We start from the raw sequence: 25,385 nt of genomic DNA, 5'->3' as shown, positions 1-25,385 counted from the left end.
TACAGCGTGGGAATATCAATGAATGGCCACATCCAGGCTACTTCATCTATCATCCGCACAGCATAAAACTCTCTGCGCCATAAATCACTGAAATGTCTGTCTTGTGTCTCGTCTAATTGCAAAGACAAGGTCAACTGCGCTGTTTTAATGAGGAAATAAAAGCAAGACCACCAGAAACTTCTACAACCTGGTTGAAAGTTCAGCTCGCATTCAAGTCTGATCCTGAAAAGTTTTTTGACTTGAACACTGGGGATTTAATTGATTTTATTAGCGTATAAATGCAACAGGAGCTCAAGGTAGAACTTTACTTACACCAAAAGTGCCAGAAGCCCAAAAGGAACACATTGAAAGCTGCTGACTGATGATGTTCAGGTTTTGTTCCCATAGCTCCCTACCAGAGGGGCTCATTGGAAGTTGTGGTATCTTCACTTAGCAAAGTGTGAAGCCATTAAATTCAAAGGCACTCAAACCTTTTAAAAATTTAAATGCCTATATTGATTTGGCTCCGGGAGAAGCTGGCTGCCACCAGACTCCTCGGTTTTTCTGCTCGACTGTGAGAAACCAGCAGTGAAAACACAGACAGGCTGAAGCTGCTGCACTGTCTGCTGAGCAGATTAACAATTATCCAGGGAGGTTTCATTCATGTGACACTGGGAAAATTCAGAAATGTCACAGTGAGACGGGGTTGATGTTTGTACTAAAATCCATTACTGTACAGAATGAAATTAAACAAACATACAATCAGAAGAATAATCTTGCTATTTAGGATTTAGTAACATTTGTGTGACGTTTTCTACGTGTCTCAAATGTGAATAAAATCAGTCCCACTGCCTGTACGTTTATATTGTTGTAACACATAAAGTTCAATGTGCAACCAATCATGAGTGACCAGGGAGTAAACCTTTATATTATGCTCCTTGATCACAGAGATCATTTTGAAGAACAGAGACTGCTGTGAGCTACATGATCTACACGATTTCTTGTTTTTTCATAGCCACACTGGACCCTCCACTACTAAGATATCTCAACAACTACTGGATGGATTGGCATGAAATTTGGCACAGGTGTTCATCGTCCTCAGATAAGGAATCCTACTGACTTTGGTAATCAACTGAGTTTTCATCTTTCCACCGTGAGGTCAAAATTCTACCATCAGTTACCATACTAACATGTTAGGCTAATATGATGAACATGGTAAACTGCGTAAACACAAATGCTAGCAACGTTAGCTTTGTCATTGTGAGAATGTCTGCTGTGGCCAAACAGCGTAACTGCACTGCCAACGTAGCAGTAGACTCTTCGCCTTGTTACATTATATTTACATTCTGCTTGTCAAAAATTGGCCTTTTTCACAGCAAACACTTTGACTAGCCATAGTTGGAAAAGCACAGGAGTTACTAATAACATTAACAACGGCTCTGTCCTATTCAAGTGTCAAAGTAAGCCATGACAGTGTGACAGTGAGTCAGCATGCCCTGAAACTGAAGCAACTAAATGGAATTCAGCCATCATTAATCGTATTATGTACACCTGTGCTTTTCCTTCTGTGACATATCAAATGAAAACCTTTGTAGAAAAACCAAAACCACAGCTCTAAGAAATAATGTATACAGATTCCCGCTAGAGTTCTGTAGTGGCACTGTGATTGTTCTCAGACAGCAGAGCCCGGGTACAGTAACAGTATAAATGGTCTACTGAGCAGATTACCACTGACATCAGGATGCATACATCATGTTTAATTCATGAGCTGCTCAGCATCGGAGCAACACACAATCAGTAGGCTAACACACACACACAATTATACTTTTATATAAATGAGAAAAAAATGCTTTAAAACAAACACACACATACACACACACACACACACACACACACACACACACACACACAAACATAAACACATACACAAAGGAAAGTGTAGCATGTAATGCAATCTCAAGGGAGCAACATTGGATCTATATGGTCCATATATAAGACAATCAATAGATCGTCACACAAACACTTTGAGCACACATACTCACATATAATAGGATACACACAGTATGTGTATGTATCCAGTGTGTGTATTTTATCTCCCAACACAATCCCAACAGAGACTAAGTGGAACCTTTTTAGAAAACCCCAATTTGTCCCTCACAGGTGAGATAATCTGCACTTTAGCCAGCTTTTAATGGTTGAGAGAGAGAGAGAGAGAGAGAGAGAGAGAGAGAGAGAGAGAGAGAGAGAGAGAGCATCCCCCCTCCCCTCCGTAATCCATCTGCTCGTGTACAGTATTGTGCTCCACCAGCAGACTCTAAGGTGTCTGCTCACCCGCTGTGTTCTTTTCTTTCTTTATCCCCCCCTCCATTTCATTCAGCCAGTCCTGTTTGGACGCCTAAAGCTTCCTTTCCATCACAGAGTGTATCTACTCTCCATCTAACCTCCATCCATCTCCCCTTTAAATCTATCCTCAACATGCATGTAGATACAGTGGAAAGGGAAATGCTGAGCTGTTTCTAATTCTCAAGCAGGAATTTGGTTTGAAGTTGCCATGGTAATGCCATTCCTGCTCGGGTTAATCAAATCTTGATTATAGGACAGTTTTTTCATTTCATACTGTGCTTATGAAAAATGTTTCATATGGAAAACCAAAAAACTAACTACTATAACAGACTGTACACCTACACTTGCTCCTTTTCCAGTGTATTCTGTGGGTGTTTGATTGGCGGCTTTGAGGTTCCTGGAAATAAATTTAACTTGTAAAAGATTTTGACAAATAAAAGAGCCTATTTGAAAACACTGTTAAGTCATAATTAAGTTACATACTGTCTTTGTTTTGTGGGGTGCACAATACAATAATGTACATCAGTCTGCTTATGAGTTAGGTCATGCACAATTAGCCTTAATAAGACTATATATATATATTTAGTGAAAATGACTGTACTGCTAATTGAAAGGAGCACATTTCAACCTTTTGACATTCACAGCCACTCAGGGAAAAAGTGTAACAGTCTGCATCTGCAGGGGAACTTTTCATGTTCCACCCGCTGCAGAGAAAATGTAGGAACAATTATGTTTGACATTCTCAAAATTTGAGTTATTCTGCTAGTTTGTGCTTGTGTCCTTGAGTGACTGTAAAAAAAAAGTCAACACATGGTAAAGTTAAGTCTCAATGGAAAGCTTTTCTGTGGGGGGAAATTCTGCATATCTGTGTTGTACAAGAAACCTTTTTCTGAACTAGTTGAACAAAATTCAAACCTGCGAGCACTCTTCCTCTCAGCTCCCAATGAGGTGACATTTCAGAGATATGAGGTTTACGCGTGACAAGAGCAACGCAGTGGCTGTTAGATGTCATTTTCTGGTAATGCATTAGCATTCAAATGAAGTGTCCTGCAGTTAAAGGTGAGCATTTATTGGCTATTTTATAACGGCTTTTAATGGCACTCAGCCAGTAAGAACTACGGGTCAGACAACTGTCTTTTTATGTCTACAAGCTTCCTTACCTGTGTCTCTCTTTTTTCTGTTCTTATTTCTGAGCAGTCTCCAAACTATCAGACCATCCTCCCATTCCTCCCAACTCAGTCTTGAGTCTCAGTTCTGACAACAACTGATTCACTGAAGTCATTTATTGACCAAAAACACCAAACATTGTCTGTTTCAAGCATCTCAAAAGTGAAGATTTTCTCAGTTTTATATGTTTTCTAAATTAAATAAATTTGGGGTTTGGACTGTTGGTCAGACAAAACAAGCTGTGTGAAGACATCATCTTAGGCGCTATGTCTGAATAAAACCAATTTAAGTGTTAGACACAGTGAGTGGACAAAAGAAAAAAATACTGTTTGTGTTTTTCTCCTCCAGCTGGATCTCCTCCCTGCGAGGTTTCTATCACTAAATGATGTCTGCACGTTCATCCCTCCCTCTCTCAATCCTTCCATTAATCCATTCTCCCTCCATCCCTCTACCCCCAGTCCTCTCTTCTCTCCCTTCTCTTCTTGTGTTTTTACAGTGTTATTACTCCCCAGTCACCTCCCAGTGTCTCCATCAGTGATTCGAGCAGTTCAGGGCCCTTCAGTACGTGGGGCATCTCAGACACACTCATGTTCCAGCTACTGAGGCATGAAATTACCTCTGCACCCCCTCTGGGCTCCTAAAAGATGCTCGACTGTTGAAAAATTTAACACAAATATTGGCAGTAAGGAAACTGAACATGAGGCGGAGGCAAACACATGCTAATCAATGTGTATAAAAGCATCATACTGAAGAAGTGTTATGTTAGCTCTGTTCTTCCTCTAGGCTCTTAAGAGATTGCTGAAAAATGAATTGCAAATATATTTGATGTTGGGGAGAAGAGGGGCTCCACAGTTAAAAAGGGTGTATAAATCTGATGGTGTGTTTTTTGTTACTGAATATGAGAGGCAGCAGTACAGACTGAGCCCATGCTTTGTGTTCGGTTGAGGCCTGTCCTGTACATGGAAACAGCAACGATGGTTGTTTGTTCAAACAGCTTTGTTGGTTTATTTCCCATCTCCCACCAAGAGTTCATTCCAGACAGAACAGATTTTCTTGGCCACTTTGGGACAGCAGAAACAAGTTGCGAGCACAACACTGAGTTGATATTGTGAACTAAGCAAACAGTTCCTTATTTTCATGACCAGAAGTTATGGAGCAACATTATTATTCAGTTGGAGTTGTGTTTCTGGTCACATGATGAATGTCCAATATTCATTTAGTTCTGTTTTTTGGTTTCTACCAACTCCTGAGGGAAATATCCGGCTCTGTAGCTGCTAAATGCTACACTGCATTCACCAGTTCGTCTTTAACTGCTCTTTGGGGCTGAGCAGATATAGTGCACAGTGATAGAGCTTTTACACTGCCTGCTTCAGCCAAAAACAACAGTTATAAGAGCAATGAGGGTGAACTAAAACGGTAAAATGGCAGGTCACAAAAACCAAAACAATAAAACAATGAGCTGAAAGATGCTATAAAGGTCCACAGTAAACATACAATTAAGGTATGGATGATGTAGTTTGTGTCTAATATCTAGTCTACCCTCATTGATGGGGTCAATGCTAGACAAAATACTGTAAACACATTGCATAGTATGTCTCTGTTAAGCTGGACATTTTTTTTTAAATGCATCTTTATCTTTCTGTTTACAAAAGCTAAAAGGAACTAATTAGATTGAACTGTTTTCTATTTTAAATCTTTAATCATTCAGTGAGAATAACAGCAGCTGTAGGTGTCTGTGTGCTTTGTTTAACATAAAGGGAGGAGCAGAGTGCTCTGCTTTGGTTTGCCTTTGTACTGATCTGTGTGTGTGTGTGTGTGTGTGTGTGTGTGTGTGTGTGTGTGTGTGTGTGTGTGTGTGTGTGTGCTATAAGGCCTTGTCTTCCCCAAAGGACTCTCTGCTCTCATACACATTACAGTATGTAATGTATGTCCTACAGTATGAGCGCACATATCATATGAACAAGTAGCCTACAAGTGCACATCTGTGTGTGTGTGTGTGTGTGTGTGTGTGTGTGTGTGTGTGTGTGTGTGTGTGTGTGTGTGTGTGTGTGTGTGTGTGTGACCTCTGTCCGTCCCACTGGACCAGTGAAACTCCAGTCGACCCAGAAATGCTATCGGCAAAATTCCCTTTGTCTTTTCCATGCCCATCCTCGTGCACTTTTCTTTTTGGTGTTTCCCTCCCTACTTTTCTCCATGTGCTCACAAGCTGCCCCTAAAACTTCTCTTGGTTTCATCATCTCATGTTTTTTTTCATTTAATATATCACTGTGTCATTGCCAAACAGCAGCCTGTGTCTCCCCTTCACTCAAAACCTATTCCTTCTTTTCTTCTCTTCATCTTTCCTCATTTTCACACCGTAGTCTTCCCTGTATCTGTTGTTTTCACTCTCCATATCGCTCCCCTTTATGCTCAATCTCTCTGATATTCCCTCTCCTCTCTTGCTTATCCGCTCACCAAAGTTTTCCTTTCATCATTTCTCTCTCTATCTATCCTTTCCATCTCCCGTCTTTTCTGTTGACAAAGTAGAATCCTGCTTGTTTCCCGTCTCTCTTTGCTTCTATCTATATCTCTCTCAATCTGAATGAAACCTCTGGAAACCAGGTTCTCTCACTCTTTTGAGATTGCCATCATCTCTCCTGCTCTCTTCTCCACCAATATTCCCTCATCCTCTCTGTTCTTCCTCTCAAAATCCCAAAACAGAAATGACTTTTCTTCATCAGATTGCCCTCTTCTCTATCACTCTGTCTCCGGTGTGGAGTGGGGATCTTATGTGGCTGATTTCCCTTTCTGTTCTTCTAAGACCATCTTCACTCTAATCAATCACTCTGACCCACATAAAGCTAAGTTTAAACCCAAGCTGCTTTGATGCTCTGACCCATTTAACAACACTTGTGTCCCTGCAGACAACACACCGCTTTCATTGTGTCCCGTCGGCCCGAGACAGCCTTCAGGGAAATAACACGGGTATCATGACCTGCACACTGCAGTAAAGTTGATATGGAGGGAAACCAGGGGCTGTATGATTGATACTCTGCTGTTTGTCTGAATTACATCACTAGGATGAAGTTAAGATGGTATTACTCCTCTTTTTATCCACTTTGAGCTTGATCACAGCATCAGAGCAGTCTGCAGCATTTTGGCCACTATTTTGTTTTTGCAATGAGATGCTGTAACATTCCCACAATACCTGTCTGTATAACATATATCTGTATTTAGTATTTCTTTAGTAAGCATCCTTGCTCATGGAATTTGTAAAGATGGGAATGGGATGTATGGAAAATAAAGGAATTCATTTGTTAAGGGAATTAAGTCCATCTATTAAATATACAGCAGGCTCGAGCTGCAGCAGTTAATAGATCAGTCCATCGACAGAAAAGTAATAACGTAAGTAAGTTGGATAATCAATTGATCGTTTCATTTTTCAAGCAAAGAGGCAAAAATTATCTGGTTTTAGCTTCTCAAAAGCAAGGAATTCTTCCTTGTCTGTGTGTGTGTTACAGTAAAATAATACTTTTTTTTTTTAATATACTATTCGTTTAGAGAGGAACCGATAATGAATAACTATTTCTAGCTAAGACATGCAGTGGCTATTCTAAGCTTATAAATAAAGGAAGTGAAAACCAAGCAAAAGCAGCCACAGGTTCAACGGGTTAATTGAGGCATTAAATATAAACACCCTGGTTTTACCCTCAAATTATCACAATAACTTTACAGCTTAACCGACCTTCCATTAACCCTGAATCTATCTCTTGCTCTCTCTCTCTCCTCTAGTCCGCTGTGCTGAAGGACGTCACACTGGCATGTACATAAAATACACCCATGCTGCAAGCTTTGCATACATGCATGCAGGAACAAACATAAAAGCTCAACGTAGGGATTAACATTAACACACATTGCAGGATAACCCACGTGTGAGTGAACGCCCTGTCGTTGCTTTCAGAAAGTCCTAACACACACACACACACACACACACACACACACACACACACACACACACACACACACACACACGACACAAATGCACACTGCAAAGTCTCCAGCTACCCTTGCCCCACATCCCTCAACTTGCTCCAAACAATAGGCAGCACTTCCTGAAAGTCAGAAATAACAGGGAACAGTTTCCTTCAGCAGTAACGGGGGAATAAGAGCGAGAGAAAGAGAGGGAGCATTTAAAAGTCTACTGTATATACCAGTGACAGAGAGAGAAAGGTACTATGTCCAAAATCACTCCCTTACGTAATATTCCCTTAATACTCAAATGTTTGATCTATAGAGCTGTAAGTTGAAATGTGGGACACTTATGAATCACCATTTCACACAAATTTTCGTATCATAACAGGTGAAGCATTGCTATGTGGGATTTTTACCAAATAGAAGTATACATGCTACTACCACAGCTTTTTTCCCGTCCACTGTGGGAATTTCAATTGCATTTCAATTCACATTAAATGGTGCACAAAAAACCTGAGTGGGAATGCTGGAAATATATTGTATATCACCAAAAAAGGTTTTCATGTTTTAGGATAGAGTTTGTGTATAGATAAAAAGCAAAAACAGACTTAACAAATGAATGCTTGTGTTGTGTGGCCTACTGTCCTCTGAAAACCATGCATCTCCAAAATATCTACTTTTCTTGAGCTAAGAAAAACTGTTCTTTTTTCCAGCTTTGTGACAATAGTTAAATGGTTTATTCAGCTGAAGAAGTAGGAAATTGTTCTTACTCCATAAAGTACCCTTCCGACAACATGCGCATTAGGGTCTGTTTTCTTGAACCCAACGGCTTGACTTTACACTGAAATGAGGTCACACACATAAAAATAGTTTTTCTAGGCTCTGAGAAAGTTTTTCAAATGTTAAACTTCATAAAACGATCACGATAAAATCACGATATACACGTTGTGCTTACTTCACAGACCTGCAATTAATGTTCACATTTTTGTAACATTGACAACAATCTGAGTGGACGTTGACAGGGTTTTGGTAGGGTCGTCGAATATCAACGCGCTTTCCTGGCGAGAGCGTCGGCCGCACTGAATCCAGCTTTCATGAGTCAAGTGCACTTGACAGGTGCGTTATAGGGAAGACGTGTGTGAAAGACGGAGAAAGAAAGCGAGCGTAAAAACGTCTTATATATGTATATGCGCCTGTGCAGACAGAGTGACCTTATCATCCTCAATGGACTAACTCTAAATCACCATGCTCTCAAACACACACACACACACACACAGAAAGGGAGAAAGAAACCTCTTCAATGACCTTCAAGGGTAACATGGGAATTAAACACATGCAGAGAGGAGGACAGAGAGGGAGTGTATATATATCTACTAGTGAGAGAAACAAAGAACAAGAGGCTGAAAATTTGAAAAAAAATCAGAGAAAGGAAACAGACATTGAAAGAAAAGGAGAGACAAAATGAGGAAAGAGAATCAGTGAGTGACATGCTGCATTTTTCCTTTCACCCTGCAGCCACTGAGGATTTTTTTCCAATTAAGGCTGTTATCTCCTCGACTGCCAGCCCTCCTACCAAGACCCCACATGGTACAGTCCCCCTCTTTTTCTCTCTCTCCCTCAGCCCTATGATTTCCTCCTTTCTCCTCTCAGTGTCTCTCTTTTTTTCTCTCTCCTTGGCTTAATTTGGTTGTTTTCTGCCTGTTTCTTTCTCAGTGGAACACTTCAGGTTCAACCAACCAACCAACCAACCTGCTTTGTATCAGTCCATTTCACATGCCTCCATCTGTCTACCTCTCCATCTCTGTGTTACTCCTTTGTGTTTTGGTCACCTTGAGGCAGTGTGGCCACAGCTGGAATAAAAGCCTTTTTGGTCAACTTCATGCAGTCTGTGAACAAAGGCTGCTAGCACAACGGCAACATACAATGGATGTTTTGCTCGCCACATTGTGAGCACCTAAAACTGAGTGTGTACTTTCTGCCTGCAGGAGCATAATAGTGATGTGAATGAGACTGATGGGGGGTTAAAGCTAATATTAGCCGGGTAACAAAAATACAAAACACTGACGTTTAATTGTGTAGTTTACAGGGTCAAACCAGGAGGGAGACATGTGTACTGCACAATACTTCCTGATAAACATTAAGCAGCATAAAAAGTATACAATAACGTGGCAACTTCTATTTTATTTCATAATAGTAATGTTTTTGTCTTGTTGCACCAAAAAATGACAATGTGGTCTGTGCTTTGTTATTTTAAAACCGCCAAAAACTTAAAATTTTGAGTTTTCCTCAATTAACATCACATATGACTAAATAAGAAAGAATCAAAATTCAGAAAATGCTTCTTTCAGTTGAACAGTCAACAGAACTAATCTGCTTCATTAGGACTGTGTGGGTTTGATCAGATTTAATTGACAGTACTGTTTTTTAATACATATACGCACATACAGAATGTATGTATTTATATGTATTAGTTATAAGAAAATGTGTTTCTCTATACCCTCATAGTAAGACCCTGGTTTAGAAAATAGGTTTTGAGGGCCTTTATATTAAGCTAAGCTAAACTAAGCTAACTGAAGTCAGCTTAATGCACTTGTTATACCGTCAACGTTCATAAAATATGCACATTTACGAGGAATTGATTATTTTAAATTAATTTGCAATGTGTGGAACATTGAATTAAGATTCATGTTCATCAATTCACTTCATGGTTTAAAAACTCATAATACAGAGTGAAAAGAGGAAAGTTGAATGAATGGTTGTGTAGCACATGTAAGGTGTAAAACATTGAACTGAGATAAACATTCAGCAAAATAAGATGGTTATATCATCATCTGTCAACATGCAGACATATGCAGTGAGCAACACAAAAAAATTATATTATATGGCTAATAGCAGCTGGACCACATTGAATGTAATTCCATCCTTCTATCCATCCTTACAAGGTCCAAGTCCTTCATTCACCCAGCTGAATAACACGCGTCACCCAACCCTCTTTATTCTCCCCTTTTGTCCCACCATTCCTCCACCTATCCTATCCATCACATATTCATTCATGAAACAAAGGGACACAAACAAACAACAGTACAGTCCAACCTGTATGAAAAAAATTCAGCGACACACACTTTGCGGCCGGTATTGTTATTCTATTTACACGGCACACTGTGAATCACACAGCCACAACCAAGAGAGAGCAGAAATGGCGGAACCCAAGAAAAAACTAAAATAATAGCAGCAGTAAAACAAATAAAACTTCAGAAGCCAGTTTACTCTTTTGGCTGATGAAAAAAAATTGTTAACAAAGGCAGTGTGAAGGAAAGGAGATGCTTTGTTTTGTCTGCAAATGATTCTCTCTTTTCATCCCAGACTACTGAAAATTCCTCCAACCCGTCAATCAACCCTTCCCTGATGCCAAAACACCTGGATAAGATGCAACCTATCCATCCTTCCCTCCATTTCACATAAAGCCAGAGGGAGAGTCTCTCCCTCCTCCTATACTTCCTAACCTACATCCCTCTGTAACGCTAACCCACTCCCCCTACCCTCCATCAAACCCGACCTTGCCTCAAAGGTCAAACAGCTGGAATGGATCGATGGTTTTGGAGAGGGAAGGGAAGACTGCAGCAGAGGAGAAGAGAGAGACGAGAGGAGGGGGGACTTTTGATGTGGAGGAGGGACAGGGCCATGAGAGGGGGAGGACAAGAGTAGAAGACGGACAGAGAAGAAATTTTGAAAGAGAGGAGGGAGACGGGATTAAGAAAACCCTGCATCAGCATTCCTCTGGGTTTCTATGGGAGCAGCAGGAGAGGAGGGAGGAAGGGAGGGAGGTAGGGAGAATGGAAGGTGAGTGAGGGAGGGATGGAGCAGGAGGAGTTGGTCTGTGAGGGAGGAATGGGATAAAAGGAGAATAGGACAGAGAAAACTAAGAAGAGAAGGAACACCTCCTTTCTCCTTGTTCCACTTAATTGCGCTAATTGTTTCTTTACCCTTCTTTGTGTGTGTGTGTGTGTGTGTGTGTGTGTGTGTTGGTCTAACTGTGCTAAATACACAAGTACTCTGGCTGATAATGTGTTAATATAACAGAGTATAATACAGTAGCTTCACAGATAGCTGACATTACGTATGTTCATTTTCTACGACCTTTGAGGGATCCCCAGGGGAAGCTATGATATTAGCATTGTCGCACCATCCAATCTCACATATCCGTGCTCTGCTGGGGTATAACCTGCTCAGTCCGAGACCGGAGAATATGATACAAATATGTTGAATTTACTGCATTAACTTACTCTCTTGTTAGGGACCACAAGTAGCACCCATGCTAATTACTTTGGCTGTTGTTGTTTTCTGGTCTGACCGGGCCCCACAGCTTCTAAAAGTTCAGCTAATAATTAATATAAATGTTTGTATTGTTAGGTTTGTATCCTTCAGTTTGCATTAAACACTGGAACTAGTAAATAAGTGTTAAAATGCAGCTAATAGCATACAGATACAAATGTCCAGAAGTAGCTAACACAGTGCTAATCATGTGCTAACAGGCAGCCTACAACAGCAGCTACAGTTTAGAGGTGACGATATGATAATGTAAAGGATATACTCATATGTGTAAATAGATATGATTTAAAACTGTATTTTTCACTACAGAATTAGCTCCATAGAGAAGTGGATACATTCCTGGATAAAATGTAGCTGCTTTTGTTTGTGGTTTTTTTTAATTGAGATTATTGGAACTACTTTCTGTATTGGTGCATAAAGCATTGACAGTGTTAGGTTTGCAGAAAGTAATCCCTATCCAGTTTGCAGTACAATATCGACGGCCTACAGCAGCACAGTAAAGGTCTAACCAGCACACCGCATAGCTCTGCTTTGTAAAGAATATCGATATCAGTACAGACTGGAGCCTGCAGCCGCCACCAGAACACAATCAATAATTCACAAACCTCCTTTACACCTGTGAATCACCAAAGCCTGCATTGTCTGTCGGTTCTTCTGTCTCTGTGGTTAAATGCCCTTTTGTCCAGTTTGTGTAACCTTTTTACGCACATTTCTTTTTATCATGTGTATGTATATGTCTTTGTAGCTTGATGTCTCTCTCTAAAAGTCTGTTTCTTATCCTCTTATTTTCAGTCTCTGGGCCGGATTTGACACAGATGAGTGAGACATTCCTGGGTGAGCGCACACACACACACACACACACACACACACATAGTTCCCTGAGTCATATCAGCTATGTGAAGAATTCCCATCACTGAAGGGTTAGCATAACTCAACATAGTAGACCCTAACACAGCTTATGAAACCATGTTAGTGAGACTGCAGACAACTAGAAAACCCCTGAGCATGGCAGTCATCTGGTAAATCAATGCCAGGTGGAAAATAACTAAATACATAAACTTGTGTTGATCACATACAGTCATACATCTAATGTATTGACTGTTTGGAGAATAGATTTACAAAATGGGAATAAGGGTTCCAGGGTGCTTCACATTAAAGTCCTGTTAGTTTTCTTTATAGCCAATATTAGGTGTAGTGATTCAAGTCTTGGATTGACATTGAATCATAAGGACAAAAGATGAACAACTGTGTTCGAAAATATCTGGATCTTCGATCAAAAAGTCACAGCAAGCCCTTGTACACAAAAACTTGAGGAGAAAAGTCAATTACAAATTCCAAGGAGCATTTTCTTAAGAAATATCAAAGCGCCGCGCTTAAAATTCTGTTGCACCTACTGATGACAGTTCATTAAGCAATTTAAATCCCAACTATAATGCCAATGTACTTGGTTGCCACTGATTCATGGGTTCTTCTCTTCTGCCCTGGCAGGGATCTGATGATTATGATAGTATTCAGGGCCGTCCATACCAAACTGACAGAAAACAGAAACAAAGCTGAAATAATCAACACTGATTGACGAAACAGTATATAGTACTGCTAAATTATCCAGAAGTTTGCAATGTTTTGGATTTCATGTACACTTGAACTAGCAATCCAAATGCAAAAGATATGGTACAGTCAACTAGCCGATAATAGCAGAATTTCAACCACTTACAACATTAAGAAGTTTAATGCAATTACCTAACTTTAATGAAAAGAGGATTCTTTGCAATGAGCATGAGATAGAGCTATCAGTTCAACATGGTTGAAGGAGGAAGTGAAGTATCTGCTGGTATCTGCAATCCCATTTACTCAGTCACTACCCAAAGCCCATTTTACAATCATTAGTGAGAAAGACAACAAAGTGCGTAGGGTGTTTTCACCCCACACTCCACTCATCCAGTCTGCTTACGCAAATAAACTGCCTGTCCACTGCTGCAACACTGAGCGTTCCTCCTAGTCATCTTCCCATCTTCCCAGTCATCCACAAACAGCAAACTGGCAATTGTATCGAGAGAACACACAGTCCAGCCAGACCGGAGCAGACAGACCCAGATCCCGTGCCAGCAACCCAGCCATCCATCCAACCCTGACCCACATCAGGGGCCTGGTCCTGGGCCAAGGCCGTGAGCATCGGCCCATCAGACAGTGAGGAAAACAGACAATGAGCAGAAACAAGAGAGAGAGAGAACCAAACAGGTGGAAAGATGGGGCCTCATTTAATGCTTTTCACTCAGATTAGACGGCTCAGAAGGAAGCCTTCGGGGGCAGTGGAGAGGTCAAGCTTAACTCCAACATCAATTTATTTTTATTTATTTACCTTTCAAAGGAGTGCAACGCCAACTCTGTGTGGTTTATTTTCACTTCAGCTGGCCCTGGCATCAAAATGTATTCCTCCTTTTCATTGCAGCACTTTATTGGCTACACTTGGTATAACAAAAAAGTCCCTGGAGTGGCAGCAGAGTGGCAGAAGGGAAGTCAACGCTAGATGAGAACAGAGATGGGCTCTCCTGAGGCTCTCAGGCAAACTCAGCACAGGAAACATTGTTTTCTTCAAAGGGCCAAAAGGACAACAGGCTAAATAAAGATCTGCCTGAACCTCAATGTTGAGCAAAAATTTCCAGTTTGGTCCAAACTCAAATATGCACTTTAATCTGAAATTAGACCATAGTAATTTTCTTCAACAAAAAAGGGTTCACTAAACAGCCCAGCAGTGAGCAGCCTTCTACTGCTGCACTGGCTCACAGAAAACAGCATTTATCCCATTCCGTAAGCCAACTAGCCCTGCCTGCCCCAGTATTCTCCTCCTGGTCGGGCTCCATACAACACAGTTATGATATTGTGATCCTACCTTGTCAATCTCCTGCTGCAGGACCTGTTTGGCAACCTCCAGGTCCTGCAGTCGAACCCTCAGTTCCTCATTCTCCTGCTCCAGACGGCTCCTCTTCTTTTCCACACTGTCCAGCTGGCTGTGGAGACGGATGGACACGTCCTTCGCCACCTGGGAGGGGGAAGAAGGAGGGATGGAGGAAGAGGAGTTTAGCTCAGTTGTGCATTGTTTAAATGTGTTTATACTTTACAGAACATCAGCCACCTGCATACGTACTGTACTGATGTTGCTATAGGACACTGTTTATATATTAACAATATTTTTTCCATGCCATACATAACTAACCCACCCCACTCCATCTGGGTCTAACTACTTAAAATGGCCATAATATTCAGCTGTCATATAAAGCTCCTTTCAGACATGCACTCTATATGTTAATCTGACAGCAATTTAACATGTTGGTCTCATGTCCAAATAAGCACCCAAGTAATTATAACATAAACTGATGAAAGCAACTGAGTAACATTTCTGTATCACATCCAACAGTGGACAAGTCTGAACTGAATGTCATCAGATTGATTTAAAGGCTGCAGCAGCACAAGGTAAAACATGCACAGAGAGATTAAATGCACGTCTTGTCCCGCCTTTGAAGATCCCTCAATCATCATCTCTTTTGCACAATATCAGTTAAATAGAACTATGAGACACTGTGAAAGAGACCATTTTAAGGCGTTGAAGAGATCAATCATCTCGTATCAGATTCTCCACTTGTGGTGGGACCGAAGCAAAAGAGATTAACAACTCTCTTAATATTTTCTGACCAGTAGCCATATATTTCCAATGTTCATTCGTCTTTCATCCCGTCTTCAGCTGAGAGCAGGGACACTTAAATAAACAAATAAAAGAACAAGCATTCAAGGATCCAAGAAATGCACTCTCATATGTATTAAAAGGCCACCATCATGAAAAACTTGTCACGGCTACTTTTCTTGTCAGCATGTATTGCTCAGTGTTACATACATAAAGTTATAAAACAGCAGAAACCTTCCTATTCCCACTGTGTGTACATGACTTAGATATTCCCCCATAATAACACACACAAGGTGAACTAAGTCTCTTGCAGTAATCTTCATTTGCCAGTGCTGATTACAATAACCTTTAAAATGTCATCATGGGATATTGCTCAGGAGATTACTTTTTATGTTTCTAATCTCTGCTCAGGTAAGAGAGATAGAACCTTGCCTCTATTTTATTTAATTTCCAAGCGTCAGATATGTTCTAGGATTGCTGCCAGTGCAAACAGGAGCAGTTCAGTGCTGGTCATTTTAGCTGAGGCTACAAAATGTGTCATCTCTATCTTAATCTAATAAAGCCAAAAAGATTATTGATACCACTGTGCCAGGAACTGATCTTTCATACATAATGCGATCACGTGATCTAATGAAAGTCTGATTGTGTCCCCCTGAGGGAATGTATTCATTAAAAGTTTCTAATGTCAAAGAGTCAAACTAGGACAAAGTCAACTCCCTAATGTCTGATATGAAAACAGCACAACAGGACGCAAAAGCAACAGTGAAAATGTTCCCTCTGATAACTGCGCTATGGTTTAACTCATCTAATGATTATGTTCTAATATTTAAAATTGCAGCGACTTTATTATGAGGCACGTACACTCTGCCTTGGAAGCAGTAATGAGAGTTATTTTAAACAGAAACTTAATGAGATTGTTTGCATCATTTATTATTGGCTTGAATTTCAAGTCCTCCAATTGAATTAAATATCAAAGGACTGTTTTGTTGTCTAAATAGCATACAGTGGGCTACTATACTGGTATATAAAGTCAAACCTGTTCTCTGCTGTGTTTTGGGGAAACAAAGCACACACTGAGAGCCAATATTAATAAATTACACATTTTAGATGGGGGTTTTGTTCTAGAAATACTTCTTAAAGACTTGGGCTGCAAGCTAGGCAGCAATAACACAACATAAAATCTGATATTCAGAGCCATAGTGATGCCATTTCATGCTGCAATATACAAACTTACACTGGTATCTGGTAACTCTGTTTTTTATGGTGAATTCAGCCGTATCGTTTGATCGTTTTCCATAACAACAAACTATTTTGTTATTAGTGTGCAATGGAAATACAGTTAGACATCATTTGATTTAAGTTAAGGCTGAAAGACTCCCATGGAAATCGGCAGTACTTTTGAAATCTTTTCTTTATGCCTTTACAGAGCCAGGCTAGCTGTTTCCCTCTGCCTTATGCTAAGCTAAGCTAACAGGCTGCTGACAATAGCTTAATATTCACACTATGATTTGTGAAAACTGCAGTCATATCTCAGTCATATTCTTAAATAGAAAATATTTCTTGACATTGCCGTAAAAATCAGTTTTGGTATGATTTTAAATGTTTCAGGAGACTTCAGATAAGAAAAAATATGTCAAAAACACAACACTGTTAACTTGAAACAACATAATAACAGTCCGACAGTAAAACCAAAAAAATCAATTTTTGCACAGATTGTATCACACTCAATTTGTATAATAATCTTTTGGTTATTAGAAATTATGAATATAAAAAGGATTTAAAAAGTACAGATAAAAAAGGTCAATAGCTTTAATAAATGTCCATTTTGACTTCATAATGATTGCTTAGGCTCAATTGAAACTAAATATGAGGGCTTTTATTCTAAAAGGCTGTATTAGATTTGATGAAATGAAACTTTAATGATTCCCGTCGGGAGCTGAGTAAATGGATATATCCAGTTTTAGAGAAAAATGCTTGTGTTAAATCAATCACTCAGTAGCTCATAAATGTACTTAGACCCCATTAACCTCAATACTGATTTAATCTAGTGGGAGATGGTCTTTGGTATCTGATGATTTAAGAGTTTTGTGGTAGATAGATTTTACTTTTACACTAACAATTAGTGAGAGTAGGCCTTATTTATGTATTATTCACAATCATTTTACTCAATAAAAACTGTACACTGTCTGCTTCAGTTGCACCTGAAAAGGGATAAGGTGACAACATTATCATTCTGTAGTACTGCTTTGCACAAATGGCCTGCCAGCTGCTTTCATTTGATTATATGGAAACAAGGTGAAAGGTTGCTCCATTCAAAGCACAGCAAAAACTGGTGATAATATGGCTTGGTAATTTATGTGCCCAATTTATGGTGCTATAAATGGTTTTATATTTTATGTTGTTTTTTTTTTATTTAATTGAAATTTGAAAAACAACAGTTGATTATTCCTCAATTTAGTGTTGACAGCAAAAAATCATTCTTTTAACACATACAACATACATAACTTGAGCATATAAAGATCAAGTTTGCATCTATATTTGTTTAATGTGTGTTATTATATTAAAATCTTACTTTTAATATATATGTATCATACAGTATATATATATCTGTGGTGAAGAAGGAAGTCTGACTGGTAACTGCAGCTCTGATGTGATGAGAGAAGATTTATCTAATTGTGCCTCAGCATAATTAATACCTTTACAATGTGCAATTATATCTGTGTGTGTGTGTGTGTGTGTGTGTGTGTGTGTGTGTGTGTCTGTTTGAACCAGTGCCAGTGTGCAGCTGAGTCCCACAATGCCCCTCTGTATTGCCCACTCTCACTCTACCCAATGGCTCCCTGAGCTCCACCACGCTCCAATTCATGTTTTTGTGTGTGTGTGTGTATTATTCTTTCCTCTGTACACCTTCTCTATTTCTGTCCAGAAGTAGTTCCTAATAGTTCTCCTTGTACTACCCAAAATTTTGGTTACAGTCCTATTTCTCTATTCTTTTTTTTAAATCATTTTTACGCCCTAATTCTTTCCATATAATTCTCAATTCTTCTTCTGATATACATATCACATACAGGTGGTCATTATACCTATATAATTATAATTATATTATAATTCAGGTAACAATCCTCAGAAAGGCCACCACACTAATGATTGTTCAGTTTAACGTTTCTTGTGAAAATAGTAAACACATCTTAAGCCACCTTCCTTCATAGATAGTTAGCTACCTAGCAACAGAAACACAGCAACAGAAAAAAGTCTACCCAAACATGACATATGCTATGTTAACATTCAAGTGACAAAGACTTCTAGCAACAGTTCAATCACGCCTCTTGACTGTTGGGATCAAAGGAGGAAATAGTCTCATATTGTTATACAGACAAAATCTGCAGAGGAAGGAGGTCAGGTCTTTTTACGGGTCAACAAAAAGTGAGATGTTGACATGGGAACCCCCGTTTGTTTCATTTATCTATGACCACCGTCCCTAACCCAAATCATGATATTTCCTTAACCAAGTTTTTTGGGGCCAAAACATGACCTAATATTATACTTGTTGCAGTGTCAATTCAGAAAACGTTTTTATTTTTTAAACATATTTTTCAACGTCAGATCAGAATACATGTGTCTCTCTCTCTGGAGGGTAATTACCACTGTGTATTTTGTCGTTTCATTTAGAGGAATTGTTGGAATAGGTTTCGGTAAATACATGGAACATAGCTTTCACCAACAGACATGAAAAGAAGATGTCGTCACAGTCCCACAATGTCTGATTGGTAGGCAATCTCTAGAAGGAGCGGTGCAGAAACACGACAGCAATGAGAACTGAGTAGAAAATATGGGGATGAAATTTCATTTTTATTTGTATAGTGCCAAATCATAACAAAGATTATTTCAGGACACTGACACTTACTAACAACAACAGACATATTTGTCATGTAAAGTTGCTACCTCTGTCTCTTTAAACCAGAACGACACGACACTTCAACATCAGTGTTTGTGTATGAAAACAAAAGATGAGTTCTGAACGTGCGTTGGTTGGAAGCTCCTGGAGCTTGATTGAATTGGACAGGAAAGGTGACTGATTAACACAGGCATTGGTGCATCAATATTTGAAGAATAACAGCTTTTATTAATGGGATGCTTTCACTACTGCAGGTTTATGGGTCTTCATCTCCTTCTCCTCTACACTCTTTTCCTCCTCCTCCTCCTCCTCTCCTCAATTTTATAATGTCCTCCTCCTCAACATTCCTTTGTCAGCCGTTGACTCCCAATAAATGCTGTATTGTTCTTCTATGTTAAAGGGAAACGTGAAGGAATTTAACACCATTGAAGCTGTGGTTTTACCCAGCAACAGAGCTATAGGATGTAATTAACATTCAGTGAGGGTGCTGCCGAGCTGGGTGAGAAAGAGCATGTGTGAATGTGTGTGTGTGTGTGTGTGTGTGTGTGTGGTGTGTGTGTGTGAATGCTTTACAGAGTGTGTGTGTGTTGTGTGACAGAGAACGTATGGAACCAGGAGAATAGGGAAAAACATCAAACCTCTTGGAGCAGAGAGAACGAGGGTTTCTTGTACTCGACTGTTCCTTTACTCACACACAACAAAAAACACAATACACACAATGCACACAATACACACGGACACACACACACACACACACACACACACACACACACACACACACACACACACACGGCCACAGGGCAACAGCAATATCATTCAACAAGTGGCAGTTAGTCATCAAATGGATCTCTTTCATGTACACTGTGTGTGGTTCTGTGTCTGATTGCGTTCAACAACCAGATTCTTGTTCCTCTTGTTAAACAGCCTGCACTTCAGCTGCACACACACACACACACACACACAATGCACACAATACACACGGACGCACACACACACACACACACACACACACACACACACACACACACACACACACACACACACACACACACAGGCTGCATGTAACACTCTGATAAAATCTATAGGGAGGGAAGTCGTTAGAGAGATGACCGTTATGGAAACACCACAGCTGTGTGTGTGTGTGTGTGTGTGTGTGTGTGTGTGTGTGTGTGTGTGTGTGTGTGTGTGTGTGTCAAATTGAGTTTTGAAAGAGGACATTTTGTCTGGTCCCCACTTCCTCACAAGGCTGTTTTAGGATGAAGGTTAGAAGTTAATGTTACGGTATAGGTTGGGGTTAGACATGCACCTGTGGTGGTTATATAGGGAAAGTAGTGTAAATGAAGGTCCTCACAAGTAGATAGAAATACAAACGCATGTGTTTATGCTGAGGAAGATGATGAAATAGCAAATTATAAAAATCCAAGAAAACAACATTAAAACACAGGAAAATATATTTAGGCCATGCCTTCACTTCCAACCCTGAAGAATCCTGATGATTTAATTTACTGAATAACAGAAGGGATTTAGTCAAAGCTATGATGTAATATGGTGAAATTTTAAATGTTTTTTTAATTAATTTAAAAATATTCAAAAACTGACAAATTACAAATTTACATTTAATTAAGGCATACACTGACATTTGAGAAATACACTTCTTTAGCCTGTTTACCAGCCACTTGCTAGTTGTATCTGCCAGATAAATGTCAGTTTCACTTCTGTGCCTACAGGTTCTTTCAGTGTGTGAGATGCTACTGCTGAGTTGCTGCCCAGTAACTTCGATGATCTGTATTCTGGGTGGGCAGGAGCAGGGAAAAACTCAAAAGCCACGTCTAGTGGCTACATCCGATCTACGCAATGACCTGGAGGTTGCTGCTAACCACCTCTAACCTCCTCACTTAGCTTCATAGAATGTATTGTTGCTTACAATTAAAGGAAAGGTTAGTTACATGACATTGACATAGCAACCATAGCTGTTTATTGAACCAAACTGAGAAGTCCCTTCCTCTTTCCTGCTGCCACCAACCTCTGTGCCCTTGTATTTACATTTGTAACAACACTGGCTTTAAGCCTTACAGAGCACAGAGGTAATGCTGCCATGTGTTAAGCTTAGCTTAGCACAAACTCTGGAAGAAGACGGAAACAGTACTTGTACTCAAGAACAATGTTGAGATCTTGTAAGGTGAATATATTTTTCCCCTTGCTCCCTGGTTCCTGCATGTGCTAAGCTAGGCCAAACACATATTTGACCACTCTCTCTACTAAATGAGGTGAAACTGAATGATTTCTTTATCCAGCACTTGGCTAACAAACAAACAGACATGTTTCCATCAGAGCTTTACTTTAAAGCATAGGCTACACTTTGTTCTTCCACTTTTTGTTCCCATAAAGAAAGTTTTCCTCTAGATTCAACCTTTTCTGTTTTTCCCAGGAGCAGTGGGCAGTAACAGTAGAGCACCTCGGGACAACTCCAAACTTGCCCCAGAGCAATGACAGAAGAACTGCTAACACCTACTGAAACATTCATGTCTTTTGGTGTGGGTGGAAACCCAAGAAAGGCTCCAGTCAGCCCTGATGGGGTTTGACTGTTTTGCTATGAGGCGACAGTAACTAACACAGAGCCACTCTGCTTAAACTTAATTTAATACACCACTTTGGCTTTGCCCAAAAAAAAAAAAAAGCTCAGCAGTCAAGTCCTTTGTTGTTTTAAAATGTAATTTGAGGCTGAATGCATTTAGAGTGGTATTGTTTTTCAAAGTTAGAACATTAACATTTTTATTGTTGACTACATGTTGGAACCACAATTTTATTTATGGTTGCTCTTTCACTTTTTGTCTGTCTCAGAGTATTTTAGCTTCCTGCAGTGGTTTAGCCATTCTGTTGTCAAGTAAAATAAGAGCATAACCATTTATACTGATGACAGAAACACTCTCTCAATCCTTAGTTTCATTTACCTCAGCACTTTAGTCCTGTATGTTGTTTATTACATTACAGACTGTGGCTTCATGTTGGGAAACGATGACTGCACTGAAAGCATCTGAGGTCTAACAGTCAACCTTGAAGGTGACTATATTGTTTTTTTAATGAGCTCTAAAATATGGTTACAAAGTGCAGTTCTCTGTAGAATTATTGACTGCCTACTGTTTAGCTGAACCCCTCAGTTCATCAATGAGGAGAGTACTGCAGAATCAGCTTGTAGCTGCGCAGACAGATAAGGAGCGTTGTTAAAAAAACTATCTTTCACAATCACACCAATGGTTTTTAAACAGCTGACAAACCAAAATAGACCTCCATTTCCATCTGGTTTTATTACAAATCAGGCATGTTTCGTTGCACTTGCTGTTGCAACACATTGGACGCAATCAATAACAAATTAACAAATAACAAAGTCATATTTCACAAAAGAAAGAACCAATAACTTCTGTGCAGCTGTGAAATAAGTATTGATATATTTTATTTAAAGCAGCAACAAGGAAATTTAATTTTGTGTTGATTTTGGCGACCCCTGTGGACAAAAGTGGTAGTGTTTCTCTGCTGTGTTTCATTGATTTCAAAGGGGATCTGACCAATCCGACCAGGACAGACATTAAGAATAAATATATAGAAATAGCCAATCTGGTTGCTGATGGTCTGCTCTGCTTATGTAGGTCAGATAGTGGCATCAGTATTAAACTGACAATGTTTAATAACCAGTTGAAAAATACTCCTTGTAGTAGTAGTTTTAATTAAATAAAAAAATACTAAATTACAAATAAAGGTAAAAGAAATGCAATGGGGTAAATCTCTATGGCTACTCTCCACCTCTGCTCCTGTAACATCCCTCTTCCTTCTCTATCACATCATTAGCTTCTGATGTGCTTGGCAGACAGTAGTGGTTTACTAAAGAGATACATGACACAACTTTATTCTACTTATAAAATAGTTAATGACAACCTGGAAGAGAAATGTAGTTTTTACTCTCTATTTGTTATCTCGCTCAGTGTGCATCTACACTGTCGATTTCCAGCAAAAGCCTCATATTGCATCAGTCCTGCTGTTTTTGTGTGACCACTGTCATAATTTCACATCAAGAACCCCGCCACAATACCTAGAACTTATCACAGTGTGTATGCGCTACAAACTTAAATTCCATATCACTAATGTAGCTGCTGGCTTGCTCACAATGTATGATTTGTGCTTTCCACATATGAAGATTGTCGGTTGTAAAATACTGCATAAAATGGGACAACAGTTCAACATTAAAGTCTGCTCACAACAAGACTCTAAGGTAGCCCTGATGTTAAGTGTTGATGCTGCTGACCTTTTTGACATTCGTCCAACATCTCTCAGCACCCATTTAGAGGATGTTACATCACAAGTAATCTGCTTCGGGTCTAAATATAAAACCATAATGTGTGAGAGGGAGAGAGAGAGCCACTGGCATGACAGCTGTTCCAGTACAGACTGTGTCTCTCTTTATCTTTGAAAAAGAGAGGACAGAAAAAGAGAGAGAGGGAGGGACAGAGGGAAGTGAGAGAGGGTGATGGAATGTGATGAACTCCCACAATCCTTGCCGTGTCATTTGGCAGTTGGAAAAGTGTGATCTCACCTCCAGTATCACCGACCATCATCCCGTCCATCCGTTCATGCATACATGCAGGCATCTATGCCAGAGTGTGCTTGATATCACAGTAGTTAGTATTAGTAGTTGCAGTAGTACTTGATAAGGTTGCAAATAATGATTACTTTAATGATCGATTCGTCTCTCAATTATCTAAGTGACAGAAAAAAGTGAAAAATGGCCTCCCAGGTGATGTGGTGATGACTTCATATCTTCAAATTTGTCAACAAACAGTCCAAAACAAAAAAATATTCAATATTGAATTATATAAAACAGATAAAAGCAGAAAATGATCAGAAGCTGGAACCAATGATGTTTGGCATTTTTGTTTGATTGATAATTCATTGACAGATCAATTTTCTGTGGTTCGACCAATCCATTAATCAGCTCGTCATTTCAGCACAATTTATTGTTCTCTAAATCTCACCCCCGAACAGTGATTGTCCAATCAGAGCTTAGCATGCTGTGGATTTCTCCCTCCTTATGATACAGTGTGCATTGTGCTCTTATGAGATACTGTATGAGTTCAGTGGGTGGCCCCAGTCACCATCACCCCATAACCAGGAGGTCCCCAATCCCGTTCAGAGCCCTTTAATATTGGGTATCTCTGACTGAAATGTATGTATACTTGAATGTTGATTAAATGTGTATCTGACACCTGAAATAAGCTGCAGCCTTCTAAATTTGGCATATTGTATTTTTAACAAACTATTTGATCCAAATACTGTCGTCCTGGTTCCTGCTGGCCTCCGGCAACGTCTGTCATTCTAACTGGTGAGAACAACGGTCAGCATCAGCTAAACATGAGAAACTGTAAGCTTAGCGAATTTTTCCAACCTGGGTGTCAAAACAGAGTCAATCACCTGTGCAACAATTTTTCACTTTCTCGCACTCTAATTTTCACTCTCATATGGAGTGAAGTGCTGCACCGTAGAGCCTGGCTGTCATAAATGAGAGCAGCGCTGCAACAATAGCAGGCTGAGGTGGACAACACTCACTGAAGTACAGGAAGGGAAGGATTTTTGATCAGTTGTATTTTCACTCATACTGATTCATTAAAATATGTCTGGATAGGTCTCAATACCAATACTTCTTCGTCTCGTCTCTTTTGGGTGGTGTCAAAACCAAAAAGTTCAGTGGTGTAAGGAATGGATTAAACAGTGTCTTTGTCTGCTCTAAAGTAAAGTAAAGCTGTAAACTTTAGCCTGCCTGGCGAACTACCTACAGTAGCACATATAACATTTTAATTACATTTTTACTTATAATACTGTACTAAAGCTAATGCTGGGGATAACTGTGTCCAATAAACAGTAACTTACTAGTTCTACAGTGCTGGCAAGACCAGTGGAAACTATTATAGTAGAAATTATCAGTACCTGTAGCAGTAGAAATAAAGAAGAAATAATTACAAATATGTTCCTACAGTGTGTGCATGACACATGGTG

At 39.6% G+C, this 25,385-nt stretch overlaps 1 protein-coding gene across 2 annotated transcripts in view; it reads right to left on the bottom strand.

The window, feature by feature from the left end:
* Window positions 1-25,385, bottom strand: part of soga1 (suppressor of glucose, autophagy associated 1) — a 106,729-nt gene that overhangs the window by 65,074 nt on the left and 16,270 nt on the right. For both annotated transcript variants that reach the window (XM_051424886.1, XM_051424887.1), the window contains exon 4: window positions 14,660-14,809. In XM_051424886.1, coding sequence (XP_051280846.1) covers window positions 14,660-14,809 — 150 coding nt within the window. The remainder of the gene's footprint in view (window positions 1-14,659; window positions 14,810-25,385) is intronic.

This window comes from Dicentrarchus labrax, unplaced genomic scaffold, assembly GCF_905237075.1.
Source record: "Dicentrarchus labrax unplaced genomic scaffold, dlabrax2021, whole genome shotgun sequence".
NCBI lineage: Eukaryota > Metazoa > Chordata > Actinopteri > Moronidae > Dicentrarchus > Dicentrarchus labrax.
This window is presented reverse-complemented; position numbering and strand designations above follow the sequence as displayed.